This window comes from Strigops habroptila, chromosome 13, assembly GCF_004027225.2.
Source record: "Strigops habroptila isolate Jane chromosome 13, bStrHab1.2.pri, whole genome shotgun sequence".
NCBI lineage: Eukaryota > Metazoa > Chordata > Aves > Psittaciformes > Psittacidae > Strigops > Strigops habroptila.
The window spans coordinates 14,818,150-14,844,422 of NC_044289.2; the positions used below are offsets into that span (position 1 = coordinate 14,818,150).

General features: G+C 55.4%; 1 protein-coding gene across 10 annotated transcripts in view; it reads left to right on the top strand.

Moving 5' to 3' along the window:
- Nucleotides 1-26,273, top strand: part of ZNF512B (zinc finger protein 512B) — a 30,555-nt gene that overhangs the window by 538 nt on the left and 3,744 nt on the right. The window contains exons 1-17 of one of the 10 annotated variants that reach the window (XM_030502841.1): nt 525-1,331; nt 2,133-2,377; nt 3,629-3,751; nt 5,613-5,692; nt 6,404-6,532; nt 6,878-7,050; nt 7,215-7,468; nt 8,230-8,301; nt 10,359-10,493; nt 11,683-11,807; nt 14,276-14,368; nt 15,153-15,251; nt 15,871-16,158; nt 16,716-16,907; nt 22,885-22,986; nt 23,995-24,057; nt 25,930-26,028. In XM_030502841.1, coding sequence (XP_030358701.1) covers nt 2,245-2,377; nt 3,629-3,751; nt 5,613-5,692; nt 6,404-6,532; nt 6,878-7,050; nt 7,215-7,468; nt 8,230-8,301; nt 10,359-10,493; nt 11,683-11,807; nt 14,276-14,368; nt 15,153-15,251; nt 15,871-16,158; nt 16,716-16,907; nt 22,885-22,986; nt 23,995-24,057; nt 25,930-26,028 — 2,160 coding nt within the window. In that variant the 5' untranslated portion in view covers nt 525-1,331; nt 2,133-2,244. Of the gene's footprint in view, nt 1-512; nt 3,524-3,628; nt 3,752-5,612; nt 5,693-6,403; nt 6,533-6,877; nt 7,051-7,214; nt 7,469-8,229; nt 8,302-10,358; nt 10,494-11,682; nt 11,808-14,275; nt 14,369-15,152; nt 15,252-15,870; nt 16,159-16,715; nt 16,908-19,259; nt 19,799-22,884; nt 22,987-23,994; nt 24,058-25,929; nt 26,029-26,273 lie in introns of those variants that run through there. The other 9 variants (XM_030502840.1, XM_030502839.1, XM_030502838.1 and 6 more) reach the window with 9 other exon arrangements.

Consider the following 26,273-nt stretch of genomic DNA (forward strand, 5'->3'; position numbering starts at 1 on the left):
CGGCCCCGCTGCACCGGGACGGGCGGGACGGGGACGGCACGGCCAGGCCCCGGGTGGGTGACAGCAGCGCCCGTGTCCGCTCGGCCCCCGGGGCTGCGGGGCAGCCGGTGCCCGCCTCGGCGCGGCGAGGTCTCATTGTCCGGCGGGTGTGTGCGGGTGCTCTTTCCCCTTTGCTTTTGTGCCCGGGGCCGGGAGAACGGGAGGGATTGGCCATAACGTGCTTCCGACAGAAACTTTACACCATCCAGAAGCCTTTCCCGAGCCCGGAGCGGGAGTTGTTCCCTCCGGGAGAGCCTCCGTCCCGGGGATGGAGAAGGGGCTGCCCGGTCGCCAGCCTGGGCACGGCTTGTAGGGCTTCAGCAGCACCTCGGTCCCTCCACGGGAAGCCTCCAGCGAGGGCAGTTCCGATCCTTCCCAAGGAAGCATCTCCCACCGCTCCATCGGCTTCATTCCCGGGAAGTTTCTCCCAGCGCATGGCCACGGCTCCGGTTTGGCAATGGAGTTCCAGAAGCAAAGGCAGCGTCCTTTGGTGTCCGTCATCTGCGTTGGCCTTGTCACATCCCTGCTTGCATCCTGCCTGGCGCAATGCTTGTTCTATGGCACCGTGGGCAGGGCCAGCAGCTCGCTCGGCTTTGGCATTGCCTGTATCTGGAGTTGTTGGTAAATTGGAGCAGGTCAATGGGTGACCAGGTCGGGTCTGGAGCATCCAGAGCAATGGGACTGGGTTGGGATACCCAGCAGGAGAATTAGTGGTCAGCACCCATGGGTGACGTTCCCCCTTGAGCCATGAGGACGTCGTGGAGCTGGGAGGGTCACGAGCATCCCTGGCTGTGTTTGCACTCCTGCGGACCCTATCCAAGGTCACAGACAGGCATTTATACATGGAATTGTCTCTCCTTTTCCACTTTATTCCCAATTTCCAGGCTGCACAGGAGGGACCCGTCACGGAGGGAAAGAGCCTGTTGGGGCTGTGAGTGGCAGGGACGTTGCTGCCCCTTGTCAAACCCAGCGGAGGAGCACGTGGCCATGCTGGTGGCTCCGGAGCGGTGCCTTTGGCATGGCAGGTTCCCAACCTTCTCTCCCTCTTTCCTGTGGCCACGGGCTTCCTTCTCACCCCTGCTCTCAGCATCACCAACTCAGCCTCCACTTACCCTGCACTGGTTCCTGTGTTGACACAGGAATTCTTTTCTGGAGCTGGAGTGGGACACTTGGAAAATGCTGCTGCAAACTTCTGACAAGTTACCTGAGAAGAGCTGGAGGCTTCACCAGTGAGGATGCTGCTATTCCCAGGCTTCCCATGTGCTCACCCTGCTCGCAGGCAGGACCTGCCGGTACCTTCTCCCTTTGCTGGCTGCAAAAGGGTTTTCACCATAACAGAAGCAGGGAAGGGCAAGGGCTGGTGCCCAGTTTCAGCACGTCTTACCCATAAAGGTGTGAGAAGTTTGGACATCACAAAGAAGGAACCAACAATGGGCTGATTTTTGCTGTCTGGCTCCAGGGCAGTTCCTCTGGGATCTCTGGGGTTGTATCAAGAGGCCAGGAAGCAGAGTTTGGCTCTAAGTGGTTTATGGGATTTTTACTTTTCATTTAGCCAAAAAAAAAGTAGGAAGGGGGTTGAAATTCAAAGTGTTTGGTATGGAAAACCAGAAGATGTTCAGAACCTCTTCAGCTGGACGGAAAGGATCCATTTGAGGGGATAGATGTGTTAAGGGGCATGAGAAGAGTCCAGTCCCAGAGCTGGGCACCTCATGGTGATGGTTTTGGGAAGGCAGCGTTGGAGGTGCTGCTGTGGCTCTGGTGCTTTGCTGTGCGCTGCCATGGGGAGTTCAGGGCACTTGGCCATCGCTGGGCTCTGCCCTGCGTGTCCCCCTTTGCAAGTGCTCCTCGAGCTGCCCGGCGAGGTGGACACGGAGGTTTCGTGGTCCAACAGCAGCCCTGCTCCGGGGTGTCTCACTGCTTGGTGTGCTGGTCACCACCACTTGGTGTGTGTGGGGTCCTGCTCAGCCTTCACCCCAGCGCTCACGAGGGGCACGGTTGCATTTCGGCACTAGCCCAGGTTGGGCAGACGTGTGGGCTGTGTGGGTTTCCGCCTGGTTTGCACCCTGTTGTACAGCACTGAGGTCTTGTTTCAGCTTTCAGCTCACTGGTCTTTCCTGCGTCTTTCTTCTTTGAGCAACTTGACTGAGGATCTCTTCAGAGGAGCCAGGAGACGGCACAGGAAGGAAGGGACTGGCATGTTCATCCATGGAGGATCAGGAATGGTCTCACGCAAGTGGGAGTGGAGCCACGATTTGGGAAGAGGCCACAGGGATCCCTCTCTGGACACCAGCATCCCCAGGAAGAAACCAGGGGCAGTCAGGCTGCAGCTCCTACCCAGGTCTCCCATCAAAAGACTCCAAATTAGCTGAATAAACACTCCCTGTGTTCACCAGCAAATGCCAGGGAACCTGTTGCCAAGGCTGGAATGTCTCACTTGATCCGATTAACCTTTGTGTCCATGCAACCACATACGTGTCACCAGCCAAACACGTGCTGGAAGCTTTTGCCAGTTCTTGGAGCATCTGGGCTGCATGTGATGTGCAGTGCCTGATCCCACATGGAAAATCCCTGGGGCACCTCAGAAAGGGCTGTTGGACCTTTGTGTCTGACATGTTGATGGCGTGGCCGATGATCTGGGATGCTCTCCTGACCTCTGCCATCCCTCTGGGCACAAGGAGAGGCAGGATGAGGCGGGATGCTCAGGGCATCCACTCCATTGAGTTAAATGTGATCTCGTTGGAGGAGTTTGGGATGAGGAGTAAAACCTCTGTGTGTGTGAGAGAGAACTGTTGAGCAGAGGTGAAGAAGACACTAGTTGGCACTTCCCATAGTTAGCGCTGCCGGTGCCTGGCTGAGCATCAGCATCACATCCCATCCGAGGTCTCAAAGCCGTGGTGGTCCAGGGAATCGCATCCCAAGGTGCTGATGCTCCCGATGCAGCCCCATCCTCAGACGTGTCTTTGCTTGTGCTGTCGGGAAGGGAGGAAGATGCTTGAATCCACACCAGGACACTGCCAAAGCAGAGGGGTGTCCTGCTGCCCGCTCCCATCGGGAGCAGGCATGGGGCCTTGTGCGATAATTCCCGATGTTCATTATTTATAGAGCAGCCAAATTGAATTATTAATACGGAAAATTCAGATAACGTTCCCAATCCTCAGTTTGTAACAGTTTCCCATTAATAAGGAAAATTGGAAATTTATCACTACATCAGCTCATTAAAACTCACTCTGGTTTTCTTTTTCTTTGGGTGTCTTAAATGAAAGCCGAGGAATAAACGACGAGGAAAAGCCATTTATTCCCTGCTTCTCGGGGCAAAGGCAGCCCAGCATTTCTAATAAAGTCTTTGCTGTTGGATGTGGAGGGGAAACCAGCCTATAATGAAGCAGCTTTTCAGCCATGTCCGTTGTGGCGTTGCTCGGCTCTAGAACAAATCCTGGGAATCACGTCCTGCTGCTTCTCTTTGTGGGACTCTTTAAGCTGTGGGGTAGATTCCGGCTTTCCCTCCCTCCCCAGCAGCTCTCCTTGCTTTCAGCATGTGTTGCTCCCGGCTCCAAGGAGTGAATTTTAATGCCTCCCCTGCTTCTTTCAGAGATGGCGGATTCCTATACCTGTAAAGGTGGAAGGAAAACTGCAGGCTCTCACAAACCCACTGCCAGCAAGGAAAGCAGGACAGAGACAAGGATAAACCCGCCGGCAGAACTGCCTAAGCTTGGTAAGGAGCTGGTTTTCCTTTCCATGGAGGTGGATGGGGCAGAGGGGATGAACCTGGGGGCAGGATTGGGGGGTGGCTGCCGACATGAGGGTGTGTGAGTGCATCTTTGCTTTAATCCGGTGGGGAGGGCTGTGCTGGTCCAGAAAAGCCCCTTGGAGCTGCAGAGAGCCGGTCCCTGGGAATGGGAGGGAGGGATGGAGCCGGTGTCTCCCTTCCTGGCTTAACGAGATGGGTGTCTCGCCGCTATTTATCGTGCTGGTAGCTAAGTGGTACATCAAAGGAGGGAAAGGCTTAAATGAGTTCAGACCATCTGCTGTCTCCTGTGTCGTGGCCCCCGGGATGGAGGTTTGTGAGTGTATGAGCCCCGGGGGAGCCACTTGCCAAGGGCTGTCACTCTGATGGATGGCTGATTGCTCTATCCAGGAATCTCCAGGCCCAAGGAGATTTGTTTCCTCCTGTCTGCTTACACTGGGCTGATCCCCTCTGTGCGCACGGAGGGGCTCTCACTGCCTTTACCTTGCAGGTTGGACACAGGGGCTTGGAGCAACCTGTTCTAGTGGAAGGTGTCCCTGCCCGTGGCAGGGGCTTGGAGCTGGATGAGCTTTAAGGTCCCTTCCAACCCAAACCACCGTGATTCTATGGTTCTGTGATGGTGAGGGTCAGATCCCAGTGATGTAGGTCAGACCAGGCACCCAAAATCAGCAGCTTCACAGGGAAATGCCTGTCCCCTAAATGGTTCCCAAATGTCCCTCTTCCCTTGAGGGGGTTGAAGCTGTAATTGCTAACAGAGGGCTGTAACTTATTACTGATGGGAATGAGCTCCAGCTGTCCTCAGTATGAGTATACCTGTGTTCAGGAGTGGTTTTCCCTGTGCCACATCTTATCAGCTCTTTAGAAGTGGAAAAGCCCTTTTTTTAGCCCTTGCTTCTGGCTTAGATGGACTGAATGTGATGAGGTGGAGTGAAGGACACTTTGTGGTAAAGATATTTCATTGCTGTCACTGGGAAAGTGCTGGAGGTGGAAATACCTGACAGGGTTCATGTCATCGGGATGAATTAAGCTTGATGCAGTCTCTTTGCTGGCCCCCTTTGGATGCAGCAGCCTGGTTGGCGCAGGAAACATCCTTTCCAAGGCAGGTCTTGGTCCAGAGAAGCCTCAAGTCCTCAGGAGGCCATCCCTGGTCCCTGTTTGTGCAGAACACAGCGTTTCCACCCGGCTGATTGACCCAAAGCAGCGGTGACCTGCTGCAGGAACACACAGCCACTGTGCCAGCCTTAACACTGAGCAGCACCAGGGTTGTGTCTCCTGTGAGTGCCTGTAAGGGTCAGGGTGTAGCACAGCCAGTCACTGGTAGCCAGGAGTGGGATTTTGGGAGAGGAGATGTGTTTTCCCCTCCTGTCTTTGCCCCCACAGCCATCCTCATCCCTGCTGCTCATCACATCCCCATGGCCAGTGTGCTCCTGAAGCGCTGGGGTTGCTCAGCCACACTGACTGTGCAGCAGGGATGGGATTTCTGTGCTCGACAGCCTGCTCAGACACAGATTTCCTTTGCTAAGTAGCATATTGTTGAAGGATTTCTTCCGATCCAAGTGGAAGGATGGATTCCAAAGCACAGCCCAGCTGTGCTGAGGCTGCTCTGTGTGAATGAAAGGAGACGGATCAGCGGATAGCAGAAGCCGCTGCCTCCTGCGCAGGTATCTGCGGGTGTAGGTGCAGAGGAGCTGGCGTTGCCTTCCAAAGGAGCATCTCCATCCCTGCCAGGGCAGGGACACTCAGCCCAGAGCCCAGGCAGGCTGTGTGGAGTGAGGGAAGCGGGATTGCCAGGGCAGCAGTGGGTGATGTGCACTGCCTCTGTTTGCAGGGAATGCAACCAGTGACAAAACCGAAGGCAGGAAGAAAGGACGACCCAAGGCTGAGAACCAGGCACTGAAAGACATCCCTGTAAGACCCCAGACCCTCAGCTCCCTCATGCCCTCCCTCACTTGCCCTCCACATCTTCCTGCACCGCATGTTCCAACCAGCCCCATTCCAAGGTTAAACCTGCCCTTCCCAGAGGCTTAATCCTCAGAGCAGCCTTGTCCTCGGCATGGCAAGATCTTGCCCTCTCCATCCTCTCCATGCAGGCATCCAGCATCCTCCAAAACCTTGGTTAGGGAACACTAACCCCCTCCAGCCTGCCCTTCCCAGGGCCATGCCCAGATGAGCTGGATTCTTTCACAGACACGTCAGGTTTGGCTGATGATCCGGCAAAGAGGTGATTTATTCCCCGTGGAGTTGTGCAGTTTAATTCCCGCACAGCAGCGTGGACAACACACAGAGCAGTTTGTCATGAGAGCATGGGCATGGGGTGATTTACTGCCTACCTGAAATATGGGGTGATTAAATCACTTAGGTGGCTTCTGGCCTGATTTATTCCCCAGCCTGGCTGGGAACGTGCTGTGCTTGGGGAGGCACATTAACCTGTAGAGCCTGCAGCATCCATCCCAGCACCTCTTGCTGGAGGGAGCATCACTGCACTGAAACACAGCCCTGGGGTCCCCTTTGTGGCTGGAAGGGTTGGACAGGAATGTTTAGAAGTCCCCTTGCCCCCTTGGGATGCAGCTGAACACATGCTCTTTGCTTACCAATGTGTCTTGCCTCTCCTGTTCCCAGCTCCCCCTGATGAACCAGTGGAAGGACGAATTCAAAGCCCACTCCAGGGTGAAATGTCCCAATGCAGGCTGCTGGCTGGAGTTCCCCAGCATTTATGGCTTGAAGTACCACTATCAGCGCTGCCAAGGGGTAAGGAGGCTGGAGAGGGCTGGCTGTGCCCTCCAGTGGCCTGCTCTTACCTTACCATCTACAGGGCAAAGCCCCTCTTGGGCCTTAAACCCCCAGGAGAAACATGACATTCAAATGGGGAGGGCATGGATGGGCCAGGGGTGGTTCATGAGGTGTGTACAAGAGGGATTGGGGTCCCTCCAGCTCAGTGTGAGGTCTGGCGTGGGGGGATCGTGGGCTGTTGGTAACCATTTGGAGGGGCAGAAGGGTGTTAAATATGATTTGTGTGCATGCCTGCATCAGAAAAAGCCTGTCCCTTTCATGGTCTAACATCCCTGCTCCTCTGTCTCTCCCTGCTCCACACAGGGTGCAATCTCAGAGAAGCTGACATACTCGTGCTCGTACTGCGAAGCTGCCTTCACCTCCAAAACCCAGCTGGAAAAGCATCGGCTCTGGAACCACTTGGACCGGCCAGTGCCAACCAGCAAAGCAGAAAACAAAGTGCCCAAGGCCATTGGGAAGAGCAGTGGCAAGAAAAGGTACCAGGCTGTGGCTGGGCTGCATGATAGTTGCATAGGGATGGCTGGGAGAAGGGGAATGTGCCCACCTCTATTCCCACGATCCGGGCTGGTGAGGGGGGAGAGGTGTCAGGACATTTGTGTAACAAGCCCTCTTTAAACAAGCCCTCTGTGCTTTGCCCTAGAGCTGCTGAGAGTTCAGCTTGCCCCACCATCCATCCCAAACAGGCAAAGACGGACAAAGCCGTGGCCCAGGACCACGCGGAGAATGGCGAGTGCCTGGCGGAGAGCCGGGAGAGCAAGGAATTCCACATCGCCGGAGCCGAGGCCATGGCAGCCGCCACCCCCACAGCCAAGTCCTCCAGTGGCAAGGACACCATGCAGCAGGGGGGCAGCCAGGCCTCGCTGCAGGAGGAAGACCCCGAGAGGATGAAGCACAGTAAGATTAGAGCCCGGGGCTACGCTGCTTCCAGAGCCTAGAGAGGGGTGTCCTGGGAGAAGGGGCTCTGCTCCGAGAATGTTCCCAAGTTTCAGCATCCTGATAACTTGCCCCCCAACACAGTTTCTTGTGGCTCCACTGGGAGTTAAAGCCTGGTGCTGGCTGTGGGAGAGGTGTGGGGGGCTCTGGGGCCACCAACATGAGAGGGATGTGGAGCTGTTGGAGTGAGGCCAGAGGAGGCCCCGGAGCTGCTGCGAGGGCTGGAGCAGCTCTGCTCTGGAGCCAGGCTGAGAGAGCTGGGCTGGGGCAGCCTGGAGAAGAGAAGGCTCCTGAAGGGGAGACCTTAGAGCAGCTCCAGTGCCTAAAGGGGCTCCAGGAAACCTGGAGAGGGGCTTTGGACAAGGGCCTGTAGGGACAGGACAAGGGGAATGGCTTTAACCTGCCAGAGGGGAGATGAGCTGCTGAGGCTGTGGAAGCCACATGGCTTTTGGCACTAGACAGAGCCACCACTTCCACTCTTTGAATTAACCCTGGATGCGCTATTTCTCCTGGGGTTTTGGGGTGGGAAGCAGCATCCTGATACTGGTTGGTGGGTGGCGTCATGCAACAGCCCCATGTTTCACAGTGGTAAAGGCCTCCTCAAGGTGACCTGCTCCTGACATGGAGTGTGTGCCCACCCCATGCCCTGGAACTGCTGAACCCCCCCTGGCAGTACAGTTATTTGACCAAATCTCTCTCTCTGTTTCTCTCTTTTGAGTCAGGAAGGAAACAGAAAACTCCTAAGAAGTTTACGGGGGAGCAGCCGTCCATCTCGGGCACATTTGGACTGAAAGGTAATAGAGGGATGACTCTGGTCAGCTATAGGGTTGTAGCTTCATCCTGGGGCAAGAGCAGGTGGAGATATGTGACAGACACCAGGAGCATGGGGACATCATGCTGGAGGAGCTGGTGCCTTTTACCATAGGAGTTTTGTAAAGGGAATTGGAGGCAGCAGCAGAGCTGGCACTGATAACAGCCCTGGCTGCTCTGCTTGGGAGCCTGTCGCTGGGAAATGAGGGAAGAGAGGAAAGGATCCGGGTATGTCCAGCTGTATCAGAAGAATAACGAGCTGCTGACACAAGCAAGGCACGAGAAACACCACCTCATCATCATCATCCCACCAGCCTGGGATGTCACAGCATTTCCAATGGCATCGAGGAGGATTTCTGTGCCTGGGAAAGCTGCGTGACGCATCCATCCCTCAGATGATGCTCCGGTGCTGGTCGCCCACAGTCAAGAAGAAGATGAATTCAAGGGAGAAGAGACGTGCTGCTGGGATGTTTTCTGAGAGGAGGCTCTGGAGTTGCTGCTTCAGCCTGACAAAGCAAGTGGGACTGTGCTCATGCTCCAGAAGTATACCCAACTGGGATGGAAAGGAGGGAGGAAACGGGAGCATCCCTGGTACGAGAGCAACTGGATTCAGATTGACTATGAAATATGCTTGATCAGGGAAACAACAAGTGGATTTCCAGGCAGGAGGCAGCACCTTCCAGCACAAGAGGCACTCGGGGGAGAGGCACTAATGGCTTTGAAGGACTTAAACACGTATTGACGAGCAGTCTGCATGTGGTCCCTGCGACTGCCTTTCCCCTGGCTCCTGGCAAGTCTGGGGTTGTTCCCCTTAACTGCCCCATAGAGGCACTGCCACAGACTGAAACATCTGCTGTGGGTTCCTCAGGAATAAGCTGGTCCCCCAGTGGCTGCCTCAGATGGAGAGTGAAGATCAGGCAGGCGTTTGCCTCCTTCCACTGGGCTCAACAGGGCAGTTCACTCCCCAAAGACAAGGGTGCCACCAGCCTGTCGTGGGTGCTGTCTGCATTCAGACCTGGGGTTTGCAGGAGTCACAACCCACGCTTACAGAGGGATGTGGACCCTCGTGGGGCAGGTGTGGATCTCACCCTGTCACTCACATTTTCCATTTGGATATGCCAAAGGAGTCTATGGACAGAGCAGGATCGGGCAGCACTGCTCCTGCTGGCGCGTTCTCGCCATGTGCTGACCCTCCTCCTGCTCACTTCACCCTGCTTGGTGCAGGGATGGTGCTTTGGTGGTTGGCAGCGATGCCTGTGGCAGGCTGAATGGGAAGGACATACTTTGCCCATGCAGCAAGGCAGGGATGAGGCACAGACAAGGTGGGAGAGTGGATGTGTTTTGGGGAAGCTGGCTGGGAGCCTGGCACCCTGTGGGCACAGAGAGCCCTGCCTTCAGTGCCGGTCACCAGCAACCCAGGGAGCTGGGCCATGTTTCCTCTTCCCCGTGTGCCTGTTGCCTGGTCATCCCTCCCTCCTCTTCTGGTCCTTCCTGAGCCTTCCCAGCACCCGTTGGGATGGGGAGAGACCTGTGCGCATCATGACAGTGCATATAGATCCGGGGGCAAAAGGTCCTGCAGGATCCGGTGTCTGGGATCCCAGAGTTTACCCAGTTTTCTAAGAGGGACCCCAATTCCTTGGCATAACCAGTTAGAGCAGTGCAGGAGCATCAGCGGGAACATTGCTTTTATATCCTGAGTTTGCTGTTTCAATTCCCCATTTCAGTTTCAAAGGGCCCTTCTGCCTCCTCCTGCCTTTCTCACAGTCTGCCTTTCCAGCAGCACCCTACCCCACTTTGCCGTGGTGTTTCCCCAGTTCATAAACTGTCTGGGTTGGGGGAAATGATTCTGTTTCTAAAACACCACAAGCTGTTATGATATTGCTTGTCATAACTATGGACCCGATCCTACACACACCTCCTTGGCAGAGCTACAGCCAGTTTGGTGTCTCTGCATTAGCAAAAGACATTTTTTACCTGCTGAATGTGACTTGGTCTGAGGGTATTAAAGCGAGTACTGAATAAAAGTCCTTTTTCTCTACAGGGCTTGTCAAAGCAGAGGACAAGGCAAAAGCTCATCGAGCCAAGAAGTTGGAGGGGAACACCAACATGGAGGAGCTGAAAAAGAAACCTCTAGGAGCTGGTGTGAAGAAGGAGACGGCTGTGCATCTACCAGCAGGTGAGGCTGGTGGAGGCAAAGCAAGGGAGCAGCTCTGTTAGCTCTTAGCTGCTTATCCTGTGCTCTGCTCCAAGCCTGCATGGTCCCCACCTTCACCCCATGGTCCCCACCTTCACCCACAGGCAGTGGTCCCACATCCCTTCTGGCCCAGCGGGCTCTTTGCTGGGGGAGTTTTACAACAGGTTTGCAAGCAGAAGCAGTGCAAAATCAGGCTATTTCCACCTGGCTTCCCTGTGGCCACACTTTGGGTCAGCGTGTGGGATAATGGCATTTTCCTGCCATCATCTCCACGAATGCTGGCAGTGCATAGCTCCAAGCATGCTTATGTCTTCTCCGAGGCGCATCCTACATCCTAGCGCAGGTTGCTGACTTGCCTGGGGAGCTGTGACAGCAGGAGGAACGCAGGATGTGCGAGATAAACACAGCTGCAGTGCCTTGCACTGCTTTCAGATTCAAACAAACCACTCGGAGATCTCAGAGCTGTGCAAAAGCATCCAAATAAACAGACTTGGTGGGTTTGATTCGGGCCGGGCTTCCCTTGCTGGAAGCCCAACACCGCTGTGCTGAGAATCAGCATCAGCTCTGGACGTGGGAGCAGGTTTTGGCCCCACGTATCTCTTGTTTTGGGTGGGTTTTAAGCCAGGCACAGACATTTATATAAACAGATGCTAGCACTCCTCTTGCTGCCTGTGTGTCTGCTGGGAAGAGGATTGCCAGGGAAGCTTCCCAGGAACACATCCAGATGGAGCCAAGATGCTCACCTTAGTTTCACTCCTGCTCGTTGTTTCATGTGGCGAGGGGCAGTTATTCCACACAGGGCAAGATCAGGTAGCCAAGGCTATCATCATGTTTTAACTCCCAGCGTGCAGGATATAGTTGGGCTGGAAAGGTGGTGAACCTCCTTGTCCCCATCAGATGCCAGCAGGTCAGATAACTCCGTGTGAAGTGGCCCAGTTGCCTCCGTTTGCTCAGGCGGCTGCAGGAGCTGTGGGGCAGGCAGAGCTGCCTGGTTTGTGTCTGGTTTTGGGCTTGATCTATGCCTGGGAGAGTGTTTCTTCTGTAACATCAGGAACTTTCCCCACTTTGGTGCTTTCAAGAGGTAAACAAGGCTTAAACAGGGTTATCCTCAGCCCAGGCAGGTTGAGGGCTCTGTGGCTGGATGTAACATCTCTCTCCTCTCCCTCACCAGCAAACCCTGAGGACCAGTGGCAACGGGAGATCAGTGAGAAGGGAGAAGTCGCCTGTCCAACCTGCAGTGTTATAACCAGGAAAACTATCGTGGGGCTCAAAAAGCACATGGATGTCTGCCAGAAAGTAAGGATTTGCTTTATCCAATCACCCACTTAGGGATTTTGGAGGGGAATGGGTGCATATGTGTGCCACTCGTAAATGTGTACTGGTGCTCTGGGCTGGGCTTGATAAAACAGGTCATTTTCAGAGAGCTGCCTGCCTCGCATTGATTTAGGGGGATTTGGACACCTCATTCCCTGGAAGTGTTCAAAAAACATGTAGATGGAGGCCCTTAGTGACATGATTTAGTGGTTTTACTGGGGTAAAGGTTGGACGTGATGATCTTAAAGGTCTTTCCCAACCCAGCTGATTCTATGATTCTCAGAGATGCTGAATCCCTTTGTGGTCTGAGGCCCTGGCCCCAGTGTCTCCAGCAGAGTTTAATATTTCTAGTAGCTAAATGAATAGTTTTAAGGCTGGAGGGATTGTTGGAGCTGTCTCTAATGTGGCCTCCTCCTGAGTCCTGGCTGTGGGATTTCACTGTCCCGTGCCTTGCATCAGGCCAGATAAATTGCGGTTGAATGAGAGCACGTCTCGGGGAGGCATCGTGCTTGGATGTGCTCAGGCAGGCTGTCAGGAGCAGGCGTTCAGTAATGGCGCAGTGAGAAACTGTCCCTGTGCCACACCACCATCCATCAGAGCCGAGGATTACGTCCTCATCCGTCACCTGGCGCGGTGCAGAGCCATCACCACAGAAAGCCAACGCGGGATCGATGCCTCCTGCTTTGAAAATATGTGGCTCGGCTTTGATTCCACATCCATTTTCTCTAAATGCCTCCTCAGCCTTTGCCTCTCTATTTATACAGCAGTGGGAGGCTGCTCTCCCTTTCAAACCCTGCACTGCATCAATGCTGGGCAGAATCCTGCCTGCTCTGGTGTCCTCGTGGCTTCGGTGGAGTGGGGATCTTGGCCATCACTGCTCCTATCTCCTGTGCTTTGGGGCATCTCCCCAGCCAGGCAGGCTCTGTGCAGGCCTGGGGCTTCATCCCTTGAAGTGAATGTTTTGTCACCCTTGAAGCGGGTGTTTTGTCACCCTTCCCTGGGAGGGACAGTCCTTGCTGGGGCTGGGATGCTTTGCAGAATCCCTGCCAGAGCAGCCTATGGTCCATGGAGGACAGTCCCCAAGCTCTGGGTGTGTGACCACAGGTCCAGCTCTCAGCATTTCACCTCCAAGATGAACCTATGGCACATCCTTCGGGAGGTCTCACTGCTACAGGCATGTGGTATCCCCACCAGAAGTGACCCTGGAGCAGAGGCACCCTCTCAGCTTGCTCTCTGCTTTCATGACTGAAGTATTTCTTAGCTGGACAATGGGAAGAGAATGTGCAGGCTCCCAAAACTCTTATAAACCAACGGAAATTGGTTTCTCCATTCCTTGCTTGTCACCGAGCAGTCTGCTCTGTTTCCTTTGGCTTTGGAAAGGAAATAAGGGATGGGGACAGTGGCAACATGCTGGGGCCTGAAGGAGGTGAGAGCAGGTATATCCTCCCAGTGTCCTGGCTTGTTGGAATATGGACATGGCATATTGGTCAGTGTGGACAAGAGGAGTAAACCCCAAATTGGGTGGCATTGGTATCTGATGAGTCAAGGAGCTTTTAGCATCCACCTTGTTAGGATCAAGCACTTGGGTCTGTGCTTAGGACCACAGGTACAAGTGGGTCGTTCCCTGGCTCTATGAGTTTATTCTTCATCTTCCCAGAGCTCCAGGATGAGGAGGGATTTGCAGCTCCATCTTCATTCCCTTCCCAGCTGCTAGTCCAGGTTCGATTGAAGGGGAAGTGGTGAAGGTGAAGCATCAGCCAGGCAGGAGGAGCAGGAGCGGCTGCAGCCACCCAGGCACCAGCTCCCTGTCGAGACATCCTGTCTCTTAGTGTCCAGAACATTCACCTCTTGAGTCAATACAGCCTGGTACCTGCCCCAGCACAAGTCATGTTCTGCTTATTCACTTTGCAAGTTCCCCTTCTACGTCGGTGTGTGCATTTAATGCATCTCCCCAGTCACTCGGGAGGCCAAGTCAGGTCAAAAGCAGAGCAACAGGAGGTGGGAAATACTCTGCTGTGATCGTGTCCAGCAGCATCTTAATTTCAAGCAGCCCAGGCACCCAGAAAGCATTTTGTACACCAGCATCTGTTGTAGTTAATAGCGCTGCAGAGCACAGTCCACTAACATATTGGTAGATCAAAGCTGCTTCTCTGTGCTAACCCTTTAACAGGAAAACTCAGATACCAGCTCCAGATGTTTGCAGCCAGCGGGGCTTTAAATCTACATCCAAAATGGAATGTCTTCCAAAAATTGGGGCATGTGGGTTTGATAAGAGTATCCAGGACAACAGAGAGAAAACTCCTGAGCTGCAGGCCGTGACTGGGATGGGGGACACGGCCGCTGTGTTGCCTGCTGGGTGCTGCTGCCCATGGGGCTTACAGACAAGCAGCAACAGTCCTTTGGAAGAGTGAACAGTGACCCCCGTGGTGACTTGTCTGTAATTCCTTCAGCTGCAGGATGCCTTGAAGTGTCAGCACTGCAAAAAGCAGTTCAAGTCCAAAGCTGGGCTGAATTACCACACCATGGCTGAACACGTCAGCAAGGTAAGAGCTGGGCTGCTCTCCTCCCGTGCCTTGTTTCTCGATGCAGAAGATGAAGCTCTCAGCAGTCTCTTTCCTTTGTCTCTGCAAAGGAAGGATTCACAGCACCATCTTTGCAGCATTTCACATGCTGCTCAGTCCAGACAGTGGCCAAGCAAAGCCATTCCTACCCTGGCAGCTAGTTCGACTCGTGTTGATCCTGGGAGTAGAGCAAAAAGTAAACCAGGATTTCAACTCCCAGGATGGGGAAGATCCAGTGAGTACAGGGAGGTGGATTTTGGGTGGCAAAGCTCTGCCTCCAAAACTGTGCCTCAGACCTGGGACTGATGGGTTCTGCCTTGCACAAATCTCTAAATCCAGTCTTTAGCTCTAAGAAATAGCCCCAAATTTATCATGAAGAAAATCTGGCAGGTACCAATTTAGATGCTGTTCTTAAAAATCTGGTTATTTACACTTCCAAGATACCGGGGCAAGGCATAACCTCATCTCTATGTGTCCCGTGCTTACCAGTTGTGACTTGTCTTTTACCTGTGCATTAATCTCCTGCTCTTCAGTCTGGCTGGTGGATCCTCTGTGCAGGAACTGCTCCTGGGTTTCTCAGCTGGCTTTTGGGTGCCAATGCAGGAAAGGCATGAGCAGATCTGGCACATAACGGAGAAGGTGTTGGTGTGTGGTGAAGCAGGGGGAGATCCAGCTCTTCTCAGGCAGACGTTTACCACCCACTCCTGGCACAGAGGACATGAGTAAATGGTTGACTCTGTCGCTTCTGTTACTTCCTTGTTTCCAGCCTGTTCCTGTGGAAACCGCTGGACTTGGTGAACAGGAAGAGCGGGAAAGGCTGAGGAAAGTGCTAAAGCAGATGGGAAAACTGAAATGCCCCAATGAGGTACGAGAACAATTCCTGTTTCTCGTTCTGTGAAAGGGTAGGAGGGATGTGCACTCTCCAGGCATCCCTTGGCACACACTTGGCTTCTCCACCTTAGCTCAGCCATCCCGATCCCCATCCCGCTGGCTCCGTGGGCCTTCCTGGCAGGAGGGTGGGTTGAGCAGCACCGAAGGGCAGGTTCTGCTTCCTGAGCTCAGGAAGAGGCACAGCACAGCGTAAAACTAAACCAAACCACACTGAAAACGGTGGTGAGCTGGTTGCAGACAAGTCACCAACAGGTAACGGGGCGTGTGGCAGAGGTTTGTCCCTGTGGGTGCTTGACTCTGTGCAGGCAGTGCCTCCCAGTGCCTGTGTGTCTGTCTGGAGAGCTCTGATGGTGTGTTGGGGCAGGTAGAGCCAGGGGCAGGGGCTGCTCCCTCCATCCTGCACTGTCGTGGCTCTTTGGGAGTGAGGGGTTGGCTGGTGATGCCATCACTCCACGGGGATGGGTTGGTGGAGCTGCTCTGTGGAGGGGGCTCCTTGGGATGTATTCCTCCCTGGAGCAACAGCACCCGGACTGCTTTATCTTAGGCACAATCCCCAGCCCTCCTTAACCCTCCCCTTGTCCCCATCCCTGCAGGGCTGCGTGGCCAACTTCTCCAGCCTGATGGGCTACCAGTACCACCAGAAGCGGTGTGGGAAGCAGCTCGCCGAGGCCGACAAGCCCGTGTTCAGCTGCCCACACTGCAGCAAGAAGTACAAATCCAAGGCTGGCCACGACTACCACGTGCGGTCAGAACACACGGCCTCGGTGAGCCCCCCGGACACCTCCACAGCCCGAGGAGCGGGGCCATCCCCCCCCGGGGGGGACTGCAGAGCTGCAGAGCCTCTGGGCAGGACAGAGCCGGGCAGGGCCGGGCCGGGCAAGGCAGGTGCAGATGTTGGACCGATGTTGTTTTCTCTTTCACATCACTGTGCACGTGTGTGTTGTACCATGCGGTGTCGGGGGGGGTGTGTGTGGAATGAGCTACAGCCCCCTCCTAAAAAGCAGGATGCTGTTTATGGGAGCAGAGCGCTCAGCAGTGTTCCCTTTCCCTGGTGCCCACAGGGCTGTGCTCCAGCCCACCCTGCATCCATGCTGTGCAGGGAAGAAAAGCAAAGCTCAGGCCACTCCTGCAGCAGCAAGCAAGCGCCGGCTGCTTGCCAGCACCGGGGTGGCAGGATCGATCCCTGGGGAATATCCTTTTCTGTTCTCTTGATCCTTACTGACAGTGCATCCGACGCTGATAACTCCCTGACTCTAATAAATGGAGACGTTTATACACGTGGGAGCACGAAAGGACACAGTCACTCTAATGCTGGTGCCTCTTCAGCCCCCCCTGCATGAAGCAGATCTGCCAATGCAGAGCCCAAACCCCAGTATCCCATCGCAGAGGACTCCTCTTCTCCCCTCGTCATCCCCATCCTGACTCTGTCTCTTTGCAGCCTCCGGAGGAGCCAGAGGTGAAGCCGGAGCCTGGTCCCATCGAAGATTTCGAAAGGACCCCGAGCGGCCGCATCCGTCGGACGTCGGCCCAAGTGGCTGTTTTCCACCTTCAGGAGATAGCAGAGGATGAGCTCGCCAAGGACTGGACCAAGCGGAGGATGAAGGATGACCTGGTGCCTGAAACAAAGCGGGTGAGGAGCCTTCCTTTCTCCTCTTCTCTTGCACTAGCTGTGTGTGGAGATCCGGGGAGGCAGCGTGGCTCCAGCTGGCTGAGGGCTCACGTGTCTCGTTTCTGTGCCTTAAATCAATTAGTTGTGATGGCAAAACTATTGCTAAAGAGCCCACCCAGCCTCAGCAGTCTGGAGGCTCTATAAAAGCCTGGCAGCAGGCAGCTTTGCCTTTTGCACTGCCAGGACTCAAATCTAAATGGAGCAAAAGGTGGTGCTTTGTGGGCAGTGGAGAGACCAGTGGGTGTTGTGGAGGGAGGTCAGCTCTGAGCCGTGCTCAGCAGTGAATCAGGGGCTGGCAGCCAAGAGGAGCACATGAAGAGAGCAGAGGTGGGCTGTGAAACGGTCTCCCTTGCACTGTCAGAGAGCAAAGATGCCCCAGGCGGAATTTCTTCCCTTCCACGCCTCTTCCTTAATTTCTGGGAGGTGATTCCCAATGTAAAGGGCAAGCAGAGGAAGCTGGAGCGTGGAGGCAGGGCTGACCCCGCGGTCCCCAGCAGCACTGCACACATTGTCTGGTGCTGTGGGATCTGTGGCAAAGTCAGTGCTCTGGTAGAATTGAGCTTCATGGAGGCATCAGAGTAACATGGTTAAACCAAACAGCCCTCCTGGCTGTGGGAGGAGGTGATTCCTGGGAACTGAGCTGAAATTCCCTCCAGGACCGCTCCTTCTGGATTGTAAAGGGAATGAAGCAGCAGCAAGTCATAAACCTGTTTGGTGTAAGAGGGAAAAAAGAGGAGTTGGAGGTTTTGAATCCTGTGGTCGATACTTTTTGGTGAGCACCAGGATTCAACCCAGAGCCACCTCTGCACAAGCTGCAGCCTTTTTCCTGCAGTTAGGTGCCAGGTCTTTTCCTTGCTCTGAACAGTTGGGCATCTCTTGTCCAGTGCTCTGAAATTCACCCTGGATATCGGGTGCATTGCAAAGATGGGAGTGAGGAGCAGAGGGCAGCACATTAAAGCTTTGCTGCAGCAGGAGAGCATGGCAGTGCCTCTGGCATGAGCACACCGAGTGCAGGACAGCCCCAGCCCAAAGGATGGAAGCAAGGAACAGAGCCCAAGTCCCAGAGCCAGCCTGGAGCAGCGATCCGCAGGGAAACCGTGTGGCACAACAGCAGAGCTTCCACCAAAACGCCTTCCTGACGTGCAGCCTGTCCCCCTCTGTCCTGACCCGTGTGTGTTCCCAGCAGAAGGGCCACCCCATCATCCTGCACAGAGCTGGAGGAGCTCAGCCTGGCTCAGCTCCCAGCCTGCACACAGTGGGCAGGTGAAAACCAGCACAGAAACAAACCAGCATCTCCTTTACCCTCCTTTACTCTCCTTTACCCTTACCCTCTGCATCCCGCTGCAGAAGGGCATCCAGGCACGATGCTGCCATCCACCCTGGAGCAGAGCTGAGGCTTTAGGGCCAGAACTGATGCAAACCCTTTATTTCCTCAGTGCTTGGGGTGTCGTTGCTGCTTTCCAGATGACTTCAGCTGCAGGGCATTCATAACGTTCAAAACTCAAGCCCAAAGTAGCTGTTTCATTTCACATACAGTGAGAGGGGAGGTGTGGTTGACCTCTTCCCCCCCTTCCAGCCTCAGCACTTGCATTCCTCTTTCCTCCTTGAATTGCTCCCCTTAGTCTTGACTTTGGGTGTTTGCTGTTTGAATAGAGGGAGTACCAGAAGTCCCAGGCCTGGACAAGGGGCCCATGTGCAAGCTGACATGCAAAGGCATCATAAATGAGCTGCTGACATAATGCTCTGTGAAATGCTCTTTCTGGTGGTGGTTTTTAGGAGACATTGCTTGTGGTTTTTAAGTTTAGTTGAGCCCCATCTCAGCACTAAAACCCAAAGAGAGTTGCTGTGAGGTTGGAGGAAGCAGGTTGGCATTGAAGGTAGGCAAGGGGGGAGCTGGACCAGCTCCCAGGTGGCAAAACAAGGCTCTTGGGTGGCTGGATTTCGGAGGAGGTCAGTGCAGTGGGAGCTGCACGTGTGGAGCAGTGGGTGAGCCTGCAGGTACGTCTTGCAGTGACTGTCACGTTCCCTTGACAACACTCTAACAGAATCTGTTCGGTCTATGACATTCTTTCCCGACGAGTGATGCTGAAGGAGGTGGGAGGCAGGATTTGCCTGGGAAGGCTGTGGGAGCTCGCTGTCTTCAGCAGGCTTTGTGCTGCTCTGCTGAGCCGTGTCTTGCACTGCTCAGGACCAGTTTGGAGTTACAAGTTGCTTCAGATCAGGGTCTGCAGACCCCTTCCTGGCTTGGGACCTGGGGGGAGGTGAGATGTCAGGGATCAGGGGCAGATTTCAACTGCTCTTGCACCATCTCAGCAAGACCTGGATTGCTCCAGAGACCCGGAGGGATGGATGCTTCCCAGCTGTGGTCTGTGACCAGTGATGGCTGGATGCACCCAGACTCGCTGCAGCACAGGACATGCTCCATCCCCAAGCTCTCCAGTTACCCACCGCAATCCCAGCAGTCAACATGGATTTCAAGGGAGCCGATGAAGAAATCCACCCCTCCTCTCCATCCCTTTGCCAAGCAACAAAGCTTTTCCCTAGGGAGAGGCAAACAGCTCCTCAGCAAGCCGATGGGATAGAGGGGTTCCCAGCCCCACTGCAGCCCCCACTGCACCGTGCTGTGCCCTCGTGGCCACGTTGCAGCCAGTGCTGGCCAGGGAGAGGGCCGCTGGGTTCGGATCCCGTTGGTGGCCCGTGGTGGGATGCGTTTGCCTTTCCCCTGGAGGATGGATTCCTTCACACCAAAGCGATGGCATTAGAATAAACGATTGCTGCTCCATCCCAGGCCCTGCGCTGCTCCATTCTGCACTAACCAAATCCAGCATTTCTAAATATACACTGGAGCCTTATTTTCTCGCTCGCATCTTTATTTGCCTCTGGATAAGCTGAAACAGATGGGGTGTTTCACAACGGCCGCTTGCTGGGGATGTCAGATGGGGAAGGGCACACCCCTGCTGCTTTTCTGGGAAAAATCCCCTTTCCAGAAGCTCCGTGAATATGCTGCTGATCCTCTGACCCTCCTCTGGCCTTCGCTGGGGCCACGGCCTGCCCATGAGCATCTCGGGGCTGCTGCAGAAGGAGCAAGAGGCCGGCAGGTTCCTGGCTTGGTGGTGCAGGCAGGCACTGGTGGCATCTGGGGGATGATGCCCTTACCCATTTTGGAGAGAAACAGTCTCCTTGAGCAGGGGGAAGAGGCATTGAAGAGGCAAGAGGGGAGAAAACACCATGGAAATCCCACAGCTTGGTTGTGTGGTGCTTTCCCTTGCAGAGCTCAAGGTGGGGTTGCTTGTTTCGAGGTGCTGTGAGCTTTGTGCTGGAGATGGTGATGGCTCCTGCAGCCCAGGCAGCTGCTGTGTTGCAGAGGGAAGGATGCAGAGCTCTTCTGTGGGTGCAAGGGCACCCCATTCATCTCCCCACAGCTTGGGTCTGGGTGTTGCTGCAGCAGCCTTGGAGGCTGCACATCGCTGTGGAGCTGGGTGCTGTGTTGTGGGGTAATGGGGGTCCGGAGCAAAGGGCTGTCGTAAAACCGAAGGGGAGAACTCACATCCATGCTTGAGCTGCTAAGAAACCCCCTCCTGGCAGCAGGCTGCATTCCAGAGCAGAAGAGCCTGGCTCGGGTTTGTCCCCCAAAACAATGGCCCTGTGATCTGGGCAGGAGCCAGGCTGAGCCCTGCGGACTCATGTCACTGGTGGGCTAAACCGGACCCCAGCTCGGTGGGGACCAGTCCATCCCTCCTCCTCCTGCTCGTGGGGTGACCCGGCGGCCCGGACCCCGCAGGGGACCCGGCTGGCAGCCAGCACCCCCGGGTGAGCTCTGGCTTCCCCTCCAGGACAGCATCACCGCAGTTTCCATGGGGTGATGCGAGAGCCTCGCGCTGGGGACCTCGGAAAGGCTTCCAGGGGCGCGTGTTGGCCGGGGCCGAGGCAGCTGCATGGTTCTCATTTACTGCTCGGTATTTAGGGGAAGGGGAGAGCTGTCTAGGGAGAGAGGAGAGGGTTGAAATATGAAAGTTAATTAAATAAACCCATCAGTCAAAGAAAACAAGCCCTTCCCAGCCCAGCATCCTTCGACTGTTCACAAGAGATGGGCCGCAGCCAAAACCGGTTGTAGTCGTTTAATGATTTGGCCATGAAGATTTTCACTTACAGGCTGTTTGAGGAAAAATAAATGGGGGGGTGGGGGGGAAGGGATTTAAATATTCCATGCCTGGGGCTCCTTCTTAATAGAGACATAAAGATGACTTGTGACATTCCCAGAACCGCAGCGCCCCGGGAAGACATGGGATTTGCATGTTATTGTACAGGCCTGTTGGAGGAGAGCAGGGAGGGATTTTTCTTCTCCGGAGTGAGAAGCTGGAGCAGCAGAGTCCACATCTCTGAACATCCCCCCTTGCCTCCTCCCCGGGGACGTGCAGAGGGAGAGGTTGTTGCTGGGGCTGTGTGCGGTTCGTGTTTGCTCATTCGGGGGGTTGATTGGCTTTTAATTGAGGAGGCCGTTTGGCTCTCGGTATCAATGACAAAAAGGGACTCCTGTGCTCTCCCTTGGAGGTGGCATTGCCTTCCCCGGGCCGGGGACCAAGCGGTTGGTGCATGCACCATCCCAGAGCTTCAAAGAGCTGTGCTGGCATCTCCCCCCGCTGCGGAGCACGACACAAGAGCAGCATGTTGGGGCTTGGGGGATCTTTCCCCATCCGCCCTCACCAGTGCTTGTGGCACCATGGCACAAGGCCCTTTGCCCCTCACACCGAGCCTGGCTCTCCTCAGGCTCCCTCCTCCGTGGCCATGTCCCGCCACGTGCCGAGGTGGAGGCTTGTGCATCACTGAGGTTGAAGTGGAGGTGAGTGGTTGGTGCCTGAGCCCGCGGTGAGAGCTCCTCTTCGCAGGGAGGTTTGGGAGCAGCCTGGCTGGGGAGCTGCACAAGGGTAAATGTGCAGCTTTATCAGCACATTCCAGAAAGTCTCAGGTGGAAAAGAACTCCGGCTGCCTCCCTGCTGCATCAGAGCCTGGGGGTATGTTTCAGAAACAGAGGTTTGCACCTCTGAGTGCTGTTTGTGCATCCTTCTTGGCCAGCGTGGATGTATTGAGCTCAGAGGTGCCCATGCTCTGAAGTCCATCACTGTGCAATGCCATGGGCAAGCTCTCCCAGCCCTGCTCTGGTTTGGGGCAAGTTTTGGGCTCGAGACCCAAAAACCATCCATCCTAGAGCTCTCTAGAGCTGGGAGACCTGGTTGTGCAGCAGGCAGGCAGCTCAGGCTGCAGGCAGAGCAGCTCGGTGTCCCCTGTTGATGGTGACACGGTGACAGGCAGAGACCAGCCCCATAGGTAGGACTGAGCACAGTGTTCGGGAGGCACAGAGATGCCAGAGCCACCTTTGCTCATGCTGAACATGCAGAAGTGGGGCTGGGAAGGCCGAGGCGCTGTGCTGAACCTCCGAGTCGCTAATAAAGCAGTAATTAAAAGCACTTGGAAAGAGCAGCCCTGCCAGAAGGAGAGGCAGAGACACAAGAGCCTTGCATTGTTTCGCAGTTGTGCCCATTCATGGGTGGAAAGCAGCCACGGAGGCTCTTGGTGTCCATCCCCTCTGCCCAGCGTGCAGGGCTGTTTGTTCTCCCTGTTACAAAACGTGGCAGAAGGGTCATGCTGACACGATGCACCAAAACCACCAGGTCTGGCCCTGCAATGGGGCACGGACCCAGGAGCGGGAGCAGGATTGTCCCCTCTCCTGTTTGCCATCACATGGAGGTGGCTGCAGCACCAGGGGCTCCTGCTCTGCACTGCCAAGGGGGAGATGACATCTCTGGGGGAAGCCTCCAACTCATTTTCAGCTCAGATTCGCTTCTCCTGGGGGGAGGCAAGACCCATGTGAAGAGCAGGGACTCCACCAAGGCACGCACTGGTGTGTGCAGCTCTGCTCACTGTCTTCTATTGTTTGCAGCTCAATTACACCCGACCGGGGCTTCCAAAGCTCAACCCAAGGCTGCTGGAGAACTGGAAGAATGAAGTGAAGGAAAAGGGCCGCATCAACTGTCCCAACAACGTAAGGACCCGGCTCTGTTCATCTCCGGGCTGGCTGGTCTCAGTCCGCAGGAGGAAGGGGGAGGTTTTAGGGCAGAAACCCACCAAAGCCGGGTTCTGTTGGGCCTCGGATGAAGCTGGCAGGGACCCTCATTTCACCTCATCTCCCTGAGGTTGCTGCTGTGCCTGGTTGAAGCATATCCCACCTTTGGCACCCTCCTGGTGTGCTCAAGCCACTGGGTTTGGGGATCAGGCCACACTCTCCCCTGGTACCCTTGTGCTGATGGTTTAGCATCACCCAATTCAGGCTCTGGAGCTGCCTTTGGGAAGCTCCCAGGATCCAGACAGGGTGAAGCCTGCGCATTCTGTGCTCTAGAGCCTTCTTATGCAGAGAACCTGCTTTTCCCAACGTAAAGCTGGGGCTGGTTTGAAGCCATTTCAATTTGAAGCCCTGTGACAGGCAAAGACCTCGGGGACGTGGTGCGTGCGCTTCACCCTGCTGTGAAGCACAGCCCTGGCCTGAGCTGGCGGGGAGGTAAACTCCACCCTGGTGCTGGGCCCTTGATTTATCACCTCAAACAAAGCCTCGCTAGGGGGGGTTCTGGAGGAGGAGGCTGTTCCCACGAGGCCGGGGGGACGCGTTGGCTAATGAATGTCATACACAGGCACTTTGAAACTGGTCATGCCGCTGCCCGGGTGATTTCTGTCCTCCGTTAAGCATCTGCTGTGGCTCCAAGAGCTCCTGTAGCCCAGCAGGACCCTCCCGACCGCTCACAAATGGACGTTTTCCATGGAGACATTGAAAGGAGACATTTTTCATCCCGTTGCAGAGGGATGTGGCCACATGACTCCCATTAGCACTAATAGGAAACGTGTGACCAGAGCCCTCCGCGTCTCACAGAGCATTAACCTCACGCTGCTCAGCCTGGACCGGTGGCCTTGCTGGCACAGCAGGCTCCTGGCCCCGGCACAGAGGAAGGCACGGAGACGAAGGGGAACCATGGCAAACCTACTTTCTTTCTTCCTGCAGTGCTGTGAAGCCATTTACTCCAGTGTCTCGGGGCTGAAAGCTCACCTGGCCAACTGCAACAAGGTGGGTCCTTCTGCTGACAGCTTTGGTGGGGTTGGGGTTTGGGTTTTGATCCCCCCCAGCGTGTTTGGAAGCAACAGGCCAAGGGGCAAGGCACAGGTTAAAGGACTGTGGTCATTGGGAGGGCTGGCTGAGCAATGCTGCTGCCCATTGAGTTGTCACCACTCAGCCCGTTGTTGCACCATCCCTATCCAGCTGCTCACCCTCAGCACTGTCCTCATGGGCAGGATCAAACCCACAGATGAAGGCAGAGACGCTGGAGCTGAGAAGTGATGGAGGGGATTTAACCACCACCCCAGCCTTGGAGGAGAGGGCTTGCAGCACAGATACCTCACCCAAGAGTCCAGAGCTCTGACAACACTGAGTGCCTTGGGGACGGGCAGCATCCTCCTGCCTCAGCATCCTCATCCCGCAGCAGCTCCTGCTGGGTTCCTGCAGCCCCCAAGCCTGTGGCTACCCAGTGTGACCGCAGCAGCTCAGAGCCAGGGAGCTGGGCACTGGAAGCTGAACCTTCCCGAGGCAGATGGGAATCAGGAGTCCTTCTCCGCAGCCCTGCAGCCCCTCTGGAAGCCCAGCGGCTTGCCCAGCCGGAGGGATGCTGGTGTGGTCCCTGCTGGGGATGGAGCCGAGGCCGAAGAGGCGGCTGGTCCGTGCGGGGATGAGCAGCAGCGGTGTGAGCTCCGGTGGCCTGCAGCCACCACAGGGGAGGGATGCGGAGCTCAGCGTAGGTCCCTCAAATTGGAACTGAGTAAGAGCTGGTAAAGCTTCAAGCATGAAACACTTCCAGCTGCAGCTTCCATTGAATGGAGCTTCCAGGAGGCAGCTCCAATCCATAGCCCGTGGTTATTAAAAACACAAACTCCAGCGCTAGCTGGAACATCAGCCCCTAATGAGATCATTTAGAAAATGGGCTGCAGAGATCCGGCAGAAGAGGCTGTGTTTGTGCAGGATAAAAGTGCAAGGAGAGGAGGGCAGTTCCTTTGCTGGCCTGCAGCACCAGGCAGCCCACCAGCAAACGGGGCCATTTCCTGGCTGGTTCTGTGCACGGAACACACTGTTGTCAGCAGGACTCTGCCCTTAACAGAGGATTTAGTTTGGCAAAGGATGCACACCCCACCAAATCTGCCGTAAATCACAGCCCCTCCAGAGCTGGGCTGTGATTCCTGCTCTAAAATCCTGCAGAATTGGTTGAAATACACCAAGAGCCTTACTGAGAACAGAGGATGCTCCCGGGCAGCACCCCGTCCTCAGCGGGGATGGATGCTCCAAGCTGATGACTCTTTCTGAAGGCAGCCTGCAGCAGGGCCAGGCCTGCCCGCATCCTGCCGGCTCCTGAAATAAAAGACCTGTCTAACTCCAGATTTACAGCATGGAGGAATTCCCAGGGAGCTTATATATCGCCTGGAGGGGCCCATCCATAAACCCCTCGTCAATAGAGAGCACATTATCTCCCCGGTGCTGTGAACTGCGGCAGAGCAGGAGATCAGTCATCCCCACAAGGGCTCTAATGACAGGAATCCAGCAGTGGCTGCATCTCCGGCAGCCTCAGAGGAAAATGAGGTGAGTCTGTTGGACATTAATTAGGTGGTGGTTCAGCCCCAGGAGATCACAGATCTGCTGATGGAGAGGAAATGGGGCAATCGGCCCCGGCAGCCTCCTGCACAGCCAGGGACACGCACACGGTGTCAGTGGTAACGTGGCAATTGGTGCTGGGGACACACAGGCAGCAAAACCTGCAACGAGCGTTTCTTTTATGTTGCTTTCAGGTTTAAGCATCAACCTCCCCTCAAAGAGGGGGAGCAGGATGGGGGGGTCGCCCCTCCAGGGTGTTTTTGGCTCTGCATAGGGCTGCAGGAGGATGCTCTTGTCTTGCAGGGGGACCACTCGGTGGGCAAGTACCGCTGCCTCCTGTGCCAGAAGGAGTTCAGCTCCGAGAGCGGCGTCAAGTACCACATCATCAAGGCTCACTCAGAGGTAAGGAGGTGGATGGGGATGCTCCGGGCTGGTCCCTGCTCCATCACACCCATCCTCGGGCTGCCCTGCTCCATCCATCCCTGTCTCCCAAGAGCAGAGACAGCAGCAGCAGCAGCGCTGTGACAGTCTGGGAGGGACATCCCTGTCCCCCTTTGGGTCCCTGTCACCCCCAGGGCCCGTTGTGGCTGTTCAGCACTGGGCAGCTTGTCCTGGGGGAGGTGATGCTAGCGGGGATGGGGTGGTCC